Source organism: Phoenix dactylifera, chromosome 5, assembly GCF_051530095.1.
Source record: "Phoenix dactylifera cultivar Ajwa chromosome 5, Ajwa_hap1_PhDact_Kaust_v1.1, whole genome shotgun sequence".
NCBI classification, from domain to species: domain Eukaryota; kingdom Viridiplantae; phylum Streptophyta; class Magnoliopsida; order Arecales; family Arecaceae; genus Phoenix; species Phoenix dactylifera.
The window spans coordinates 359,697-373,321 of NC_143194.1; the positions used below are offsets into that span (position 1 = coordinate 359,697).

At 39.9% G+C, this 13,625-nt stretch overlaps 2 protein-coding genes across 4 annotated transcripts in view; one reads left to right on the forward strand and one right to left on the reverse strand.

Moving 5' to 3' along the window:
* Positions 1 to 3,498: 3,498 nt before the first annotated feature.
* On the reverse strand, positions 3,499 to 6,691 carry LOC103707767 (Pentatricopeptide repeat (PPR-like) superfamily protein). The gene has a single exon (XM_008792401.5). It carries the CDS (start codon positions 6,617 to 6,619, stop codon positions 4,430 to 4,432), a length of 2,190 nt encoding a protein of 729 aa, XP_008790623.3. The 5' UTR covers positions 6,620 to 6,691; the 3' UTR covers positions 3,499 to 4,429.
* Positions 6,692 to 6,799: 108 nt separating this feature from the next.
* The window catches only part of LOC103707757 (uncharacterized), a 28,227-nt gene continuing 21,401 nt past the window's right edge, over positions 6,800 to 13,625 (forward strand). For 2 of the 3 annotated variants that reach the window (XM_008792379.5, XM_088721183.1), the window contains exons 1-6: positions 6,800 to 7,134; positions 7,364 to 7,474; positions 7,567 to 8,012; positions 8,257 to 8,338; positions 8,478 to 8,553; positions 12,431 to 12,514. In XM_008792379.5, coding sequence (XP_008790601.3) covers positions 7,610 to 8,012; positions 8,257 to 8,338; positions 8,478 to 8,553; positions 12,431 to 12,514 — 645 coding nt within the window. In that variant the 5' untranslated portion in view covers positions 6,800 to 7,134; positions 7,364 to 7,474; positions 7,567 to 7,609. Of the gene's footprint in view, positions 7,135 to 7,363; positions 7,475 to 7,566; positions 8,013 to 8,215; positions 8,339 to 8,477; positions 8,554 to 12,430; positions 12,515 to 13,625 lie in introns of those variants that run through there. The other variant, XM_088721182.1, reaches the window with a different exon arrangement.

Below are 13,625 nucleotides of genomic sequence, written 5' to 3' on the forward strand. Positions count from 1 at the left end.
AAGTGGAAATTCATGTCAACTGATGAATGGAATTCTAAGACAAGAAGAAGAATGGTTTGTTGTCAACTAGAAGATTAGTTAAGGCAAATCAAAATAAATGTGTATTCATTTTTCTAGTCTAGTGGAGAGTTGTTTAACTACCTTTTCTAATATGCAACTCATCAAGGCCTTTATGAAAGATGTTCTGAAAGTCGTTAAATCTTTTGAAAGAGAACAAGGGTTCCAAACCATGATATTATCCTCATCTTCCTTTACAATGTGGGTCCTCATCTTCATGAATATTCATGAAAATGTGCAAACATGAAAATTTTAAACCATACTGGAAAGATTCCTGATCTATAGAAAGAGAGTATGGAAGACTGCCAGTTATTCCCCACCAATTACAAATGTATTGAAAAATAGTTGCCTTTGGTAACTAGGTATGCTAGACCTTAGTAATCCCATACTCACCTCTTTGAAAACTCAATAGCAGAATGCATAGTTCCACTTATCATTTAAAAAGCACATAAAAAAGAGAAGAAAAATCATAGGAATAGGAAATAGCAATTTTGGAATTTCTAAGAGTCAAATTTAAAAATTAACTGCCTGTGTTATATCATTCAATAAATTCAATCTGATCGTAGGGAGATGATAAACCAAGACCAGCAGAAGTTATTAAATATAATCTTTTGACTGCTGATCACTGCACAAAGACCTGTCAATTAACCCAGAACGAGTACATTTTCAGAAATTTTATGAGGGACCGCTTTCAAGATTGTTTCACTTGTCTAATTAACCAGAGTTAGATAATGAGGCAGTGTGCTTACAATACCTCAACCTCATAACTACATTAGTCTACAGAGATATGGCAGACTAACTTACTTAAGAGCAGCAAGAGAGCTTAAATGAAAATTTATGTTCCACCAACTCTAAGAAACATCCAAGGAGCAAGGGGCAGCAGAACTCCATAGTAGGTGCGAACCTGGTCTCCGCAAGCAAAGAAGTTACAAATCTCAATTGTGATGCATTGAAAAGAAAGAAAGATAACTGGGTTGGATGCTATTATAATAGAAGTCGCCACACATTGACCTAGGTTGTGCACCTGAATATAGGGAAACAAAGAAAGCTAAGAAACAAATAAGAAATATAGAGCTGCCATGCATTTCACATGCCTAATTTGCTGCTACAACCCCGGATTGATGCAACAATTCACCTGGGAATGGATCAGGACACTGACCATAAATATTCAGATGCTTTAAACATCAAATCAATTACTTTTTGATACTAGATAGAATTTCGTGAATGTGACAAGAGGCTTACAACAATGTTTCAAATATTAGTACCAAACATGGTATCAGTTTCTTATTGGACTAGTATGGTACTGGTACATAATATATTGACAAATGGTAACGTGTTCCATACTGGTACCATACCGGGACACATTTTTTTTTTCATATTTTACTTTTGAAATGAATATTAAATTAATCTTGTTTTGTTTTTGCATGTTTAGCCTTTTTTTTGAAGGGTTATGTGATGCTAGAGTGCCAATAGTACCAGTGATTTCAATAGAGTTTAAGAAACTGGCAAGTAGGGAACTTGGTAAATGGGTGGAAAGGCTCGAATAACAGCCTTTTTGCCTTCTCTCTCTTTCTCTCTGTCCCCCTCCCTCTCTCTCTCTCCCTCAATCAAAAGCCACCCACAGGACCGTGAGATTGCATAAAGGAAAGAGAGAGAGAGAGCTGGCTCTCTCACCTTTTTACTTGATTTTAAAGTACAACCAATCAGTTCGAGCTCGAACCAGCCTGAACCAGCCAGCACTGTTCAATATGTGCAGTACATACCAATTCAGGGTGGTTCCAGCATCCCACGGTGGTTACGATGTTCGTTTTCTGGTAGAAGGCTAAGGTACCAGTTTTACGATCCTTTTCCACAGGTCTTAAACCTTGATTTACAACTTAGCCAGAGAAAACCAAGCCATATTGCACTAAATAAAGGATGAATCCCATGCTCTTCATTAACAAAAACCAGACAACTTTGATGATAATTACAATATTCATGTTAATGTTTTATGAATATTAAATGATATCTTCATGATGGCAAGTTGAATCAATGGACATAAATTATTAATGTTTAGTACATTTCAGCTATGTTTTGTAGTCTAATGCTAGATATCATAAAGAAATAAAATTTTTGATTTTTATGAAGACAAGGAACATGGAAAAGATTTGCATGAAATCCTCATTTATATCTTCATTTGTAGCATTTTTACGAATACAAAATAACAGTTACAACATTACAACGAATGCTTTAATTGCTAGGATGATTGTCCTACTGAGAATAAGAAATTTTAGAACTTTCATGGGTACAAGAGAAAATCTTTTAAAAGCTTCCCTCGTATCTCAACAGCTAGTATCCATTCAAAAGCAATTTTGCATCTTTAATTTATAAACCTTCTAATGTCTATCTTAGACATCAATAAATGGCTGAATGTGGGCAACCATCAAAATTAGAAGACTACCATACTCAAATGTTTTGACAAAAAGTGAGGCTACGAACATAACCAAAAGCCTCTCTAGCATATATATGGGATAACATGATGCTAATATTCATTAAAATTGTATAATTCATTGGATGTATCCTCAATGCAAGTGAGATTTCACAATAGAATACTTGTTTCTTTGCACTAAAAGAAACATATAAGAAGGAAAAAAGCATACAAATGAGAAGGAAAAAAGCATACAAATGAAAAGAACAAGATATAAATTATTGAAACAATGAAACCATTTTGCATTGTTATAAAGAATTACTAGTTTAGCAAGAACACAGAACACAGGGGAAAGGACCAACTAACAAGGAGATCAGATCATATTTAGACAAGAAGAAATACCTCCTCGTTACTCAAATACTAAAATGACATTCATCAACTTGAAATTGAAAACTTAGAAAATAACCACAAAAGATTAGAGGAAGAGATAAAAGTAAGCACAAATTATATAATTGATATGGTTTCTCTATGCGATGCCAAGGAGGATTGGTGCAACAGAGCATAATTAGGAAGGTGTATATAGATGGAGTAAAACTGGTGTAAGATGTCCATATCTGATCATTGCTTTTACATTTAATATATATCAGCAGCATTTTCGAATTCACGGAAGGCAATAAATATCCTGTGCACTAGCACCTTGTAGTAGAGGCAATTACTTTATCAATTGCTAAAATATATGAAACTGAACTTACAGAGGTTGTAAATGCCGATAAGCGACATGTTCCAAGTTTGCAGGAATCATGAATTTAAGTGAGAAAAGAAAAAGTTGAATCCAAGAACTTTGTCATCCATTAGGATAGCATAAAGGTAAAGCAAATGAAACTAGAAAAGAATGGTGATTAGTTCTCACATATGTACTCTCCATTTTTTTTTTTTATACAACGGCGACTCATGTCGTACGCGCATGAGTACACCCATAAGAATCAAAAAGAAGTCGACGCAAGGTAGAGTACTTTGTCATCCAAGAACTTAAGTGAGAAAAAAAAAAGTTGAATCCAAGAACTTTGTCATCCAATAGGATAGCATAAAGGTAAAGCAAATGAAACTAGAAAAGAATGGTGATTAGTTCTCACATATGTACTCTCCATTTTTTTTTTTTTGATACAGCAGTGACTCATGTCATACATGCACGAGTACACCCATAAGAATCAAAAAAAAGTTGATGCAAGGGTGGGGGAGCAGACTCTTGTCTCTCCCAAGACATTCTCCTGAGTGGTGTGCCGCATAAGATACAACCCAGTCAGCCACATTGTTCGTCTCCCGATAAACATGGGTAGCCCGGATCGCTGCAAGCCCTCCCACAATCTCACATATGTACCGCAAGGGCGGGTGCCTATCCAGACGCCTGTGCCTGTCAACACTTTCCTGAATCCAATCGATCACCAAAGCCGCATGACCTTCAAGGTGGATACAATTCGCCCCTAGAGCCAGTCAGGCAAAGATGATGCCCTCCCATGCAGCTCTCAACTCCATAGCACCGACTGACTTATCGAAGACGAGTCGACCCCTGGCAGCCACAAGCTTGGACTCATGATCCTTGATCACAAAGCCCACTCCACCTCTATCTCCGTCACTAGTGAAGTTGCCATCGAAGTTAACCTTGAGAAAACCAGGAGGTGGGGGCTCCCAAGAAACCAGAATGGTCCTGGGCGCTACATAAGCTAAATAGGAGCCCCAGATGTCCTTGGCCGACCCAGGCCCCGATACAACGATAGTGCTGGTGATCTCTGCTGCATGAAGTAAAGCCCTACCTGCCACTATCCTCGGGTGCATTCTTCTGCCCTTAAAAATTCGGGTGTTTCTGTCTAGCCATTTAAATGTTAATTTTGATGGTGTGATGAGATTCTAGTAATCCTTTCCCACTAAGATCCTCCACCAATAGATTTCTCCTTTCATCACAAGAAATTATAATCCATGTTTTGAAGTTTCGTTAGTTTTAGAGTCAACATGCCATTTCTCTAATGCTTCATCACAGAGTTCAAGAGTCAGCTCCACATTTCCCTCACCATAGTTCAGATCAATAAAGATATTGTATATCTCCCTGTCAGCAACCAAACCCACTGCCCTCATCTCTTCAAACAATTTCCTTGCTTCCAACAACCTCTTCTTCCTGACAAGTCCTTTGATAAGTGCATTATAGGAACTATCTCTAAGATGAAATCCCCTCTTCACCAACTCGCTATGAAAATAACATGCCTCCTTCATGTTTCTTGCCTTGCAATGTCCCCTGATCAAAATATTGTATGTGTTCTCATCAGGCATCACCCCCTGAGCGCCCATTCCTCTATATATTTCTGTTGTAGCTTTCATATTCTTGTCAATGCAGTATTGCTTCATGAGAGAATTGTAGGTTGTGGCATTTGGCAGAATATTCTTCTCCACCATCCATCCCAGAAGCCTCTTTCCATCTTCTAGCATCCCGGATGCACAAAACCCATTCATTAAAACATTAAAAGTCACAACACTTGGTTGGATACCTTTATCCAGCATTTCCCGAAGGAGGCTGTGGGCCCGATCCATCTCACCGGCCTTACAATAAGCATCCATCAAAGTAGTATAAGAATATGCATCCGGACTAATTCCGGCTGCCTCCATGTCCACCATGGTCTTCACTGCCTGATCAATATTACCAGATTTACAAAGACCATTTATTAGTGAGTTGTAGGTACACAAATTCAACTCGAGCCCCATTGCACACATCTCATGCAAAAGCTCATTTGCAGCCTCCACCTCCCCCTGTTTACAGAGGCCATCAGACAGAGCAGTGTAAGTCACAACATTCGGAATCAAACCCATCTGCAACATCTCATTATGAAGACGGAAGGCATCCTTCATATTTCCTTTCTTGCAGTATCCATCTACAAGTGAAGTGTAAGTGACTTCATCTGGATTCAACCCCTTACAGAGCATTTCCTGAAAAACCTGTTCAGCTTCGGCCATCTTTCCACTCCGGCTAAGCCCATAAATCAGAGCAGTATAAGTCATGGCATCAGGAACTAGTCCACTTTTCTTCATCTCACCTACTAGCCGATACACAGCAGGCAAATTACCATTTTTGCAAAAGCCATTAATCATAGTAGTATATACGACTGTGTCAGGAGTTACTCCATGATTCACCATTCCCAGAAGCACCCTCTCTGCCTCCACGACTTTCCCATTCTTACACAGGAGAGTGATGATACTGTTATAGGTGAAAGAGTTTGGTTTCAGTCCCTTTGTAGTCATATCATCAAACAACTCCATTGCCTTCTGTAATTCCCCAACACAGCAGTACCCATCAATGAGGGTGCTGTAACTTACAACATCTGGCGAGACACTACCCTTCTCTTCCATTTCCAGGAGGATTCTATGAGCCTCCCCGACCTTTCCTATGCTACAAAGGCCGTGAATTATGATATTATACGACTTGGCGTTCCATTGAACACCGGATACAGGGAATTGTACAAAAACACCCAGCATGTCATCGACCGGGAGGCGGGCAAGGAGGGCATTGCAAACGTCGACCGAGACAACAATACCGTAACTGACCAGATGGGAAAAGAGGTTGCGGGCCTCATCGATCCTATCGATTTCGAGGGCCGCCCAGAAGAGTAGGTCGAAGACGGAGGGGTCGGAGCACCAGTACTTGTACATGTAGACGACCTGCTCGACGAAATGCTTGTGAGAGGCGAGGCCTTCACAAAGGAGATGGCGCGCGGTCCCACGGTGCCCAGAGGCGACGGCGATGTGGGCGGCGATGGCCTGGGCCTCCGTGGGAATGGGGTTCTTGCGGGAGCGGTACCAGCGGAGGAGGGAGACGACGAGGGCGAGGTCCGAGCGGAGGTGGGGGAGGACCCAGATGAGGTGGTCGGAGCGGAAGCGGGAGGCAAAGGGGCTGAGCACACGGTGGAGAGGCTCTGAGCGGCGCTGCTTGAGCGCGGTGGTGACGCGGTGGACGAGATCGGAGTCCCTGATGGAGGGCTTCTTGGGGGAATAGTCCGGGAAGGGACGGATGCTCGTGGTGATGGAGTCGATGACGGACGACGAGAAGGGCCGCCTGGGGTCTGGGATCCGAGGGCGACGGACGAACCTCTTTATCGCAGAGCGGAGGAGCATCGGTCGCCCTTCCACCTTGGTTTCCACTCTGCCATCCGCCTCCTGCTGGATAAATGGGTCAGTTTCGGGTTTACGTCCCTGACCCGGCGGGTCACCATGGGTGAACCGGCCACAAACACCAGCCGGCTCGGCTCTCTCTAGAGTCTTTCTCCATGTCAGCTCTCGAGGTTGGTTTGGTTCAGGAAAAAGGTCAATAAAACACAAGTGACTGATTGGTTGGAGGGGATGGGTGGTCCGCCGGATCTGGGACTTGGGGCGACTCAGAGAGTTGTTTTCTTCCTTCCTCGCCAACCCTAGCGAGCTTAGCTAGGCGAGTTCCCTTCCCCCGTCCTTTCTCTACGTCTTCTTTTCCTCGATCCTCTACGTTCTCTTCTTGTTCTCCCGTTAGAGAGGCTCCGGAAGGATCATCAGGGCTAGAAGAGGAGGAAGGGCTTATTGCCATCTCGTTGCGGAATCGAAGGATTCGAAGGAGACCGTCTACCCGCACGGCCACACCCCCATGCCTACACCTCGAGGTTTTATCCTCCCCTCTTTTCTCCCGCTTCCCGTCTCTTTCTCGCTCGATTTGGAGCCAGAGATGGCCCTATACCTGAAACTGGAACTAGGGCTTTCTCTCAAAATGAGAGCTTAATGATATTGTTGTTATTATTATTATTATTATTTTTGAACAAAAGAACGGGGATTACATCATGACTTTTGTCGCGTAACTATAAAGTCGTTGGTATGAATTTCTCTGTTCTGCAGATGCATTGCTTGTCTAATTGTGCATTGGTCAAACTCAAAAATCTGAAAACTTGGTACGAGTTCTACATTCTGCAGCGCAATTAGTTGCTGATTGTAAAACTGCTAACTTGGGTAGGTAGTTATGAGTTTATTGGTGAAGTTAGTCTTTAAGTTGTTTTTTGCACCTTAGATTAACAGTGTAGGCATTTCTCCACCTTATGCAGTTTGTTACCTGGTTGGAGATGCCACGTGCATAAGGTTTAAAAGATGGCGTCGGATGACTTTATTGATCTTGATGCAAACAACCATGAAAGTAAGGACTCGGATCTGCACAGAGTGGACTTCAGGCTAAGCGAAACTGATTGTTTGGCCAGTACACCTCAAATGAAGGAAGGTGTTCCTAGTAGCACCAATATAGAGACTTTAGAGGCGAACAGCCGAGAGGAAGATGACCAGCATGTGCAAGATATGGACCTTGAAGATGACTTGGTACCTTTTACCTCAAAAAAAGGTGATTTGGTACGGAATGAATCCACACCAGAGAGTACTAGCTTGGTTGCAACTGCAGTAACAGCGGAGGCGGTGAATGAAGTCGAGCCTGATAAGGAGAATTCGTGTGCAGTTCCTTTAAATGACATCAAGTCCAACAACCTTTTGATTGATGAAAGTCGTATCCTGTAAATGGTTTCTTTCTGTCCCTTATGTTCTCAGTATGTTGTTCAAGTACTTACATAGAGCAAGGATTCTTTGATTCCTATAAATTGTGTTTTGACATCAAACTTGATATGAATGAGGTGAATTGTAGCTTCAGTTTTTCTTTTTTCCAATCCTATATCCTTTGCTCTTTGTACTGGTTCTTAACTTGCATCATAGTTTACATGTCTTCCTGTTTTTCCCTGATTTTGGAATTCTAGCATTAGCAGGAGTGAAAAGAGCTCGAATGGAATATGTTGATGAGCAGCCATCTGTACGTGTAATTTACAGCTCATTGACGAGGTCTGTCAGGAAGCAATCTCTTCTCATTTTGAAGTATATATCTTCATGTGTAGTGCACATTGTTATACTCAAGGTTTGCATGATGCTTTTTACAGATTCAGAAATCTTATAGTGTATCATTTGTTGCTTTTTGATCCAGAGAAAGCAAAAGAAAACTTATGGTACTAATGCAGTACTGGTCTGAGTGGGAAGCCCAATGCCAATCTTCTTCCAGTGTAAGATTCATCTCAAAGGCATATGCATATGGTATCATACAATACACATATTTTAAATTAATGTTGTATATAACCTTCTTTCGGGCATTTTGTCAGTGTATTAATGCTTATAATCTTTTATGTTTTGCTTGCAGCTCGGTATTCTTTGCTAGAATGTAATCCTAATCAGTTGGCACTTTTGATGTAACCATGGTATGCCGTACTGGCCCGAACCGTGCAGTACAGAGCGTACCGTACTGATACGGGCGGCATACTGACATTTGGTATGCTAAAAAAATTTCGTACCGTACCGATACTATGCTAGCGTGACACTGATACAAGGTTCGGTACCGAGATGACGAACCTTGGTAGCAAATTGGGGATTACTTGATGGCACGCAGCGAAATCTTTAATGCTCAGTAATCTTCCATGTGAAAACCTTTACGTAGCTTAGATGCCCATATATCACTTTAAATAACCATCTACCTCGTCAATTGCGAAGCACTTTTAATTCCATGGTTCCTCCAATTTTTAAGACACAAATTTCTCTTCTTGAGCTTAGCATAATCTCAATTCAATCCTAGTAAAAGAGTTGCACAATGATATATATTAATAAGCAACTCAGACTGTATGACATCTGAGCCACTCAGAGCAATGATCTTTGTCCAAAAATTGAGTCAAAGATAGGTCAAAAGATAGTACTTCAGATTCGAGGGTGCAGAATGCTAGCTTTTTCCTCAACTGTCCCAAACTAATCATGGATCTGGTTCATGCACTCTGTTTGTCATTCTCACTCCCAACTGACCTCTATTTTCCATGTTCTATATCTCCCAACTGGCCTCTATTTCCCATGTAGACCACTATCAATTATGTACAAAGTCAGAATTACTACAAACTTAGACTTCTACAAGATCAAGGAAAGAACAGAACCGATAACCACATTTTTTAACTCTACAAGTTAGATTACTAGGTTCCGAGCACCTCACAAGTCCCATGCGCCCCCCCCCCCCCCCCCAAAAAAAAAAAAAAGAAAAAGAAAAAATGGCATTAGTTTAAATTCTTTCCTTCCAATACTTTTTAATGTTTCTAGAACAACTTGCTTTTCCCTATAGTCTATGCAACACAACAATCAAGCTGAATAATTTAAATAATTTCAAGAGATGGATGTATTATTTAGATTTTTTTTTTTTTACGAAAATCATGCCAATTATATGATCTTGCAAAAGAGAAAGAATGATCTAGCTTTCAAATAAAGATAGAAAAATCAGCAAAATTCTAATAAACATAAGATATGAGAAAATGGGTCATCATTTCACTTTAAATAGAGGATTATATTTTCTATAAGTTTCTGGTTTTATGATTATACGAGCGCAATTGATCAATGCTTAATGTGTAGATGGAGTCAATTGAGTACAGAAAGTTGCATAGTTGCCTAATATTCGGCCACTTTTGATTTCGGAGTTTTTTTTTAAATTTTTTATAAATTTAAGAGTACAGGAATGTTTGATTCATGATTGGTAATTTTGCGGTGCTTTGATTTTGTTTAAATGGACATGGCTAAGGATGGGAATAGCACTGAGGTACTTCTTTTTTCGGACACTGGGTGCAATATTTCTTTTTTTGTTTGATTTGATGAGCAATCCTAATTCCTTGGGCATACAATAGCATGATTCATACCTTGGGTGTACAATAGCATGATTTATTATTCTTGCATGTGTATTTTTACAGTTTATGGACTTTTCCTTTTAGAGGGAAGAATGAAAGATATAAGATATCTTGCGTGTTTTATGTTTTATATGTGAATGATTTGTTTAGTTCTTTTGCTCTTATTTTGGTGACTAGGTGTGCCCCTATACCCTATATCCATAATTTGCTTGTTTACGTCTAGGCAATGCAGATGACAATGGTCCTTTTATCTTCAGCTTGTATGATGGTATTATATATATGCTACTATATATACATTGCTTTGGTTCTTCCAAACAATGGTTATTGTAGCAAGCCATAGTGCTTGGTACCATGTGTACTGTACCATATTGGTACAATATGGGGGCTCGATGTGGTACTGTACCGATATGTAGATAGCTTCTGTCTCACCTCTAGCATTGTAGCATGTTTCTGTATGGAGCGTATGGTACGGGTAAGCTATTGTTATGGTGTCTTTATCAGTACAATAAACCTTGCTTCCAAAGCAATTAAATACAAGTTTGAGAGAAACATGGGCAGCTATCCTTATCATGATCAGAAGGTGCTGGGAAAGCAAACACAGAAGCTGACTTTTGTATGTAGAAGAAAATGACTTGTGGTAGTGGTCATGACCAAATTCCTTATAGATTATTCTTTACTGTGCATGCTTGAGAACATAGACTATAACTAGTTACTGCACAATAGTATAAATTATGAATGCAGAATTGTTGTGGATAAATAACAGGGAAGCAAACCACGTCTGATTTCTAATCTGCTACTAAGCATAACTCTGCTATGCAAACTGAGAGCACTTGCAACAGAGAAGAAAAAGGGAATAAAGTGGGGAAGAAAGGTGAAAGTGAAATAAGAAGAGTAAAGAGGGGAGGGGGAAATGGAGGTCTGGGGCCAAATTTTTATTATCAAATGAACTCCTCGTACAACTGTAATAGGCCACTGATAGTTGACTAATAGAGCCTATGAATAGGCTAGGCTAAACACTATCCCTGTTGCGATTGGGACTCAAGGGGTCATTGCTTGGTGCAGTGGTAAACGCTTGGGCTGATAAGTGCAATGGCATGGGTTTGAGTTCGGGGGCAGCTACTTTATGTTAAAAAAAGCCAAAAGTTAGGTTTGTCCCTAGTTCGCCCCCTCCCAAGTGCCGGAATTGATGGGAACACAACTGGGTAATGACCTTTTTTTGGTCAGTTGAATGACCCACTTTGTAAGAGTACTTTCTAGGACTCCTAGACAAGTAATTAAAAAAAAACTGCAAGTGATTCCCTTTCTTTAATGATTGACCACACTGCATCATACTCACATTAAGATTGCTCATATTACGAAACCAGGAGCCAACAAAGCACGGAATTGAGGGACTGGCTTGCCATACATTTAATCCCCAATTTGAGTACAGTTAGGACTTTTTAATAGGAAACCTATTGAACATAAAGCATACCTTTTAGTTTTACCAATTGCTGTGGGGTCCTTTGCATCTCCATACGAGACTGGCTAAAATGGACCTACTGTTGAACATCTAAACCATCCTTAAAAATCAGGAAAAGGAAATCCTACTGCAATCTGAAAGAGTAATTCTATGACCTAAGGTCAGACCGCTCAGAACTAATTTTGGCTGTCTTTGCTTTTACAAGCAAGGGATGTTGCTGCTATTTTCAAATCCCTTTGCTGCATCAACATCCTCATGAGAAAAGGATATAGATCTGATTTCTGTGCACATCCAAATGCGGATGTTAAATTTTTTAAAACAAAATAATTGTGATTATGCATCTCCATATTTTTTTGAGCAAATATGCTTCTCCATATGTAGTTGGAATATTTGTTGCACATCTAACTCGATAAGTACTTTCTGTTTTATTACGAAAGGATATGCATCCTAGTGGCAGTTTTAATCTCTTGCATCCTTTTGAAGCTTTCACAGATTCAAAACTGACCTGTTTACTGCAGTGATATTTGAGCATGTCAACATTGAATGAAGTGTAATAGTCATGTATCTAATGTCATTCTGTCTTTATTATATTAAATTAAAGAGATGCCTGCTATGGAACATGGATGGTTAGTTGGTGGGTAAAGAGTCCTACCTTATTGGTTAAGCTGGTTAAAGCTAATGCAGTTGGCTCCTTTATAACCATGCTGATTTGCTGAAACAAGATTCTAGCATTCCTTCCCGATTAATATTTTAAATGCTGTGTTTGTGTAATAGGTGTCCCCAGAGGAGGCCTTGGAATGTGGTGAAGAGACATACTTTCCAGCACTCCATGTTGGCTCTAAGATGTCTACAACTGTGGTATGTTGTGAAAATATCAACCTATGTATATGCATCTTCTTGTTTGATCATTTTGACCACATGGTTAGTCATCATAGTATTTATCCATGGTATCAAACTTTGAAGATTGTAATCAGAATTAAGTGCCAGAACATTTTATCAGATATATCATCTTCTTTTTGACGAGCCACTCCAAGTTGCTGGTTGCATTAGTTGCCTCTGAGATGTTCTGTGAATGTCCACTATTTTTGTCATTATATGAAAGTTTTCTCCTTCATTTCACATATATTTTGGGGTCTTCTAACACTTTTTGCCTTTGGTAAAAGCTTAATAGACTTCTTTTATGTTATTGCTCTATAGTCCTGTTTCCTTTTCACACTAAAGAACATGGGACTTTACCTTTTGAAAGAAAAGGAAAATTTAAACAATGACATCAACAAAGGCAAATGAGAAGAATTAGAAGATATATTAGAAAGAAAGAGAAAATGAGCACGAGCATGTTAAAAGGTAATTAATGGAGTATATGGTTAGAAATAATTGCACCAAAGAATGTCTAAGAGTTGCATATATGGAGGATAATGTGGTGGAGAACTAGAATGGTATGTATTTAATAATGGAGATTTGGAGAGGCTTTGGAGAGAGGTGGTTTAGCTTGTTGTGAAGGGCTAGGATGAAACAAGGGTAAACTTTTGATGGCTTTAGCAATTAATAGGATCTAAGGGCTTATGATGCCTCTAGTAGTGATGATGAGCGGACTTTGCTTTCCCCATCTTGTTGCTGTGACTGATATTAGGGAACTAATATTGTCACCATGATATGCATCGTAGGTGTAATGATCACACAGTCATCTTTGCAAATATCTTGATATAAGACCATAAGGGGTTGGTCTAGATTGGTCCAATGGAAGAGGAAATTTGAGGGAATAGATTGACAAGAGAATAGAGAAGTCACAAGGGAGTGGGATAGAAATGAGAGGGGCGATGGGCCAAATCCAGGGGTGGGAAATGAGCAACCTGTTTGCAAGCCTGCTCGAGTTCAATTTGCTCATTTAGCAAATAAGTTGAGCTAGAGCGAGGCTTAGCTCACTCGTTCTTGACTCGATTTAGCTCGACATATGAATATATAAATTAAT

Bases quoted from the DNA above. Each gene is read 5' to 3' on its own strand.
- LOC103707767 (XM_008792401.5), bottom strand. From the start codon at position 6,619: ATGCTCCTCCGCTCTGCGATAAAGAGGTTCGTCCGTCGCCCTCGGATC.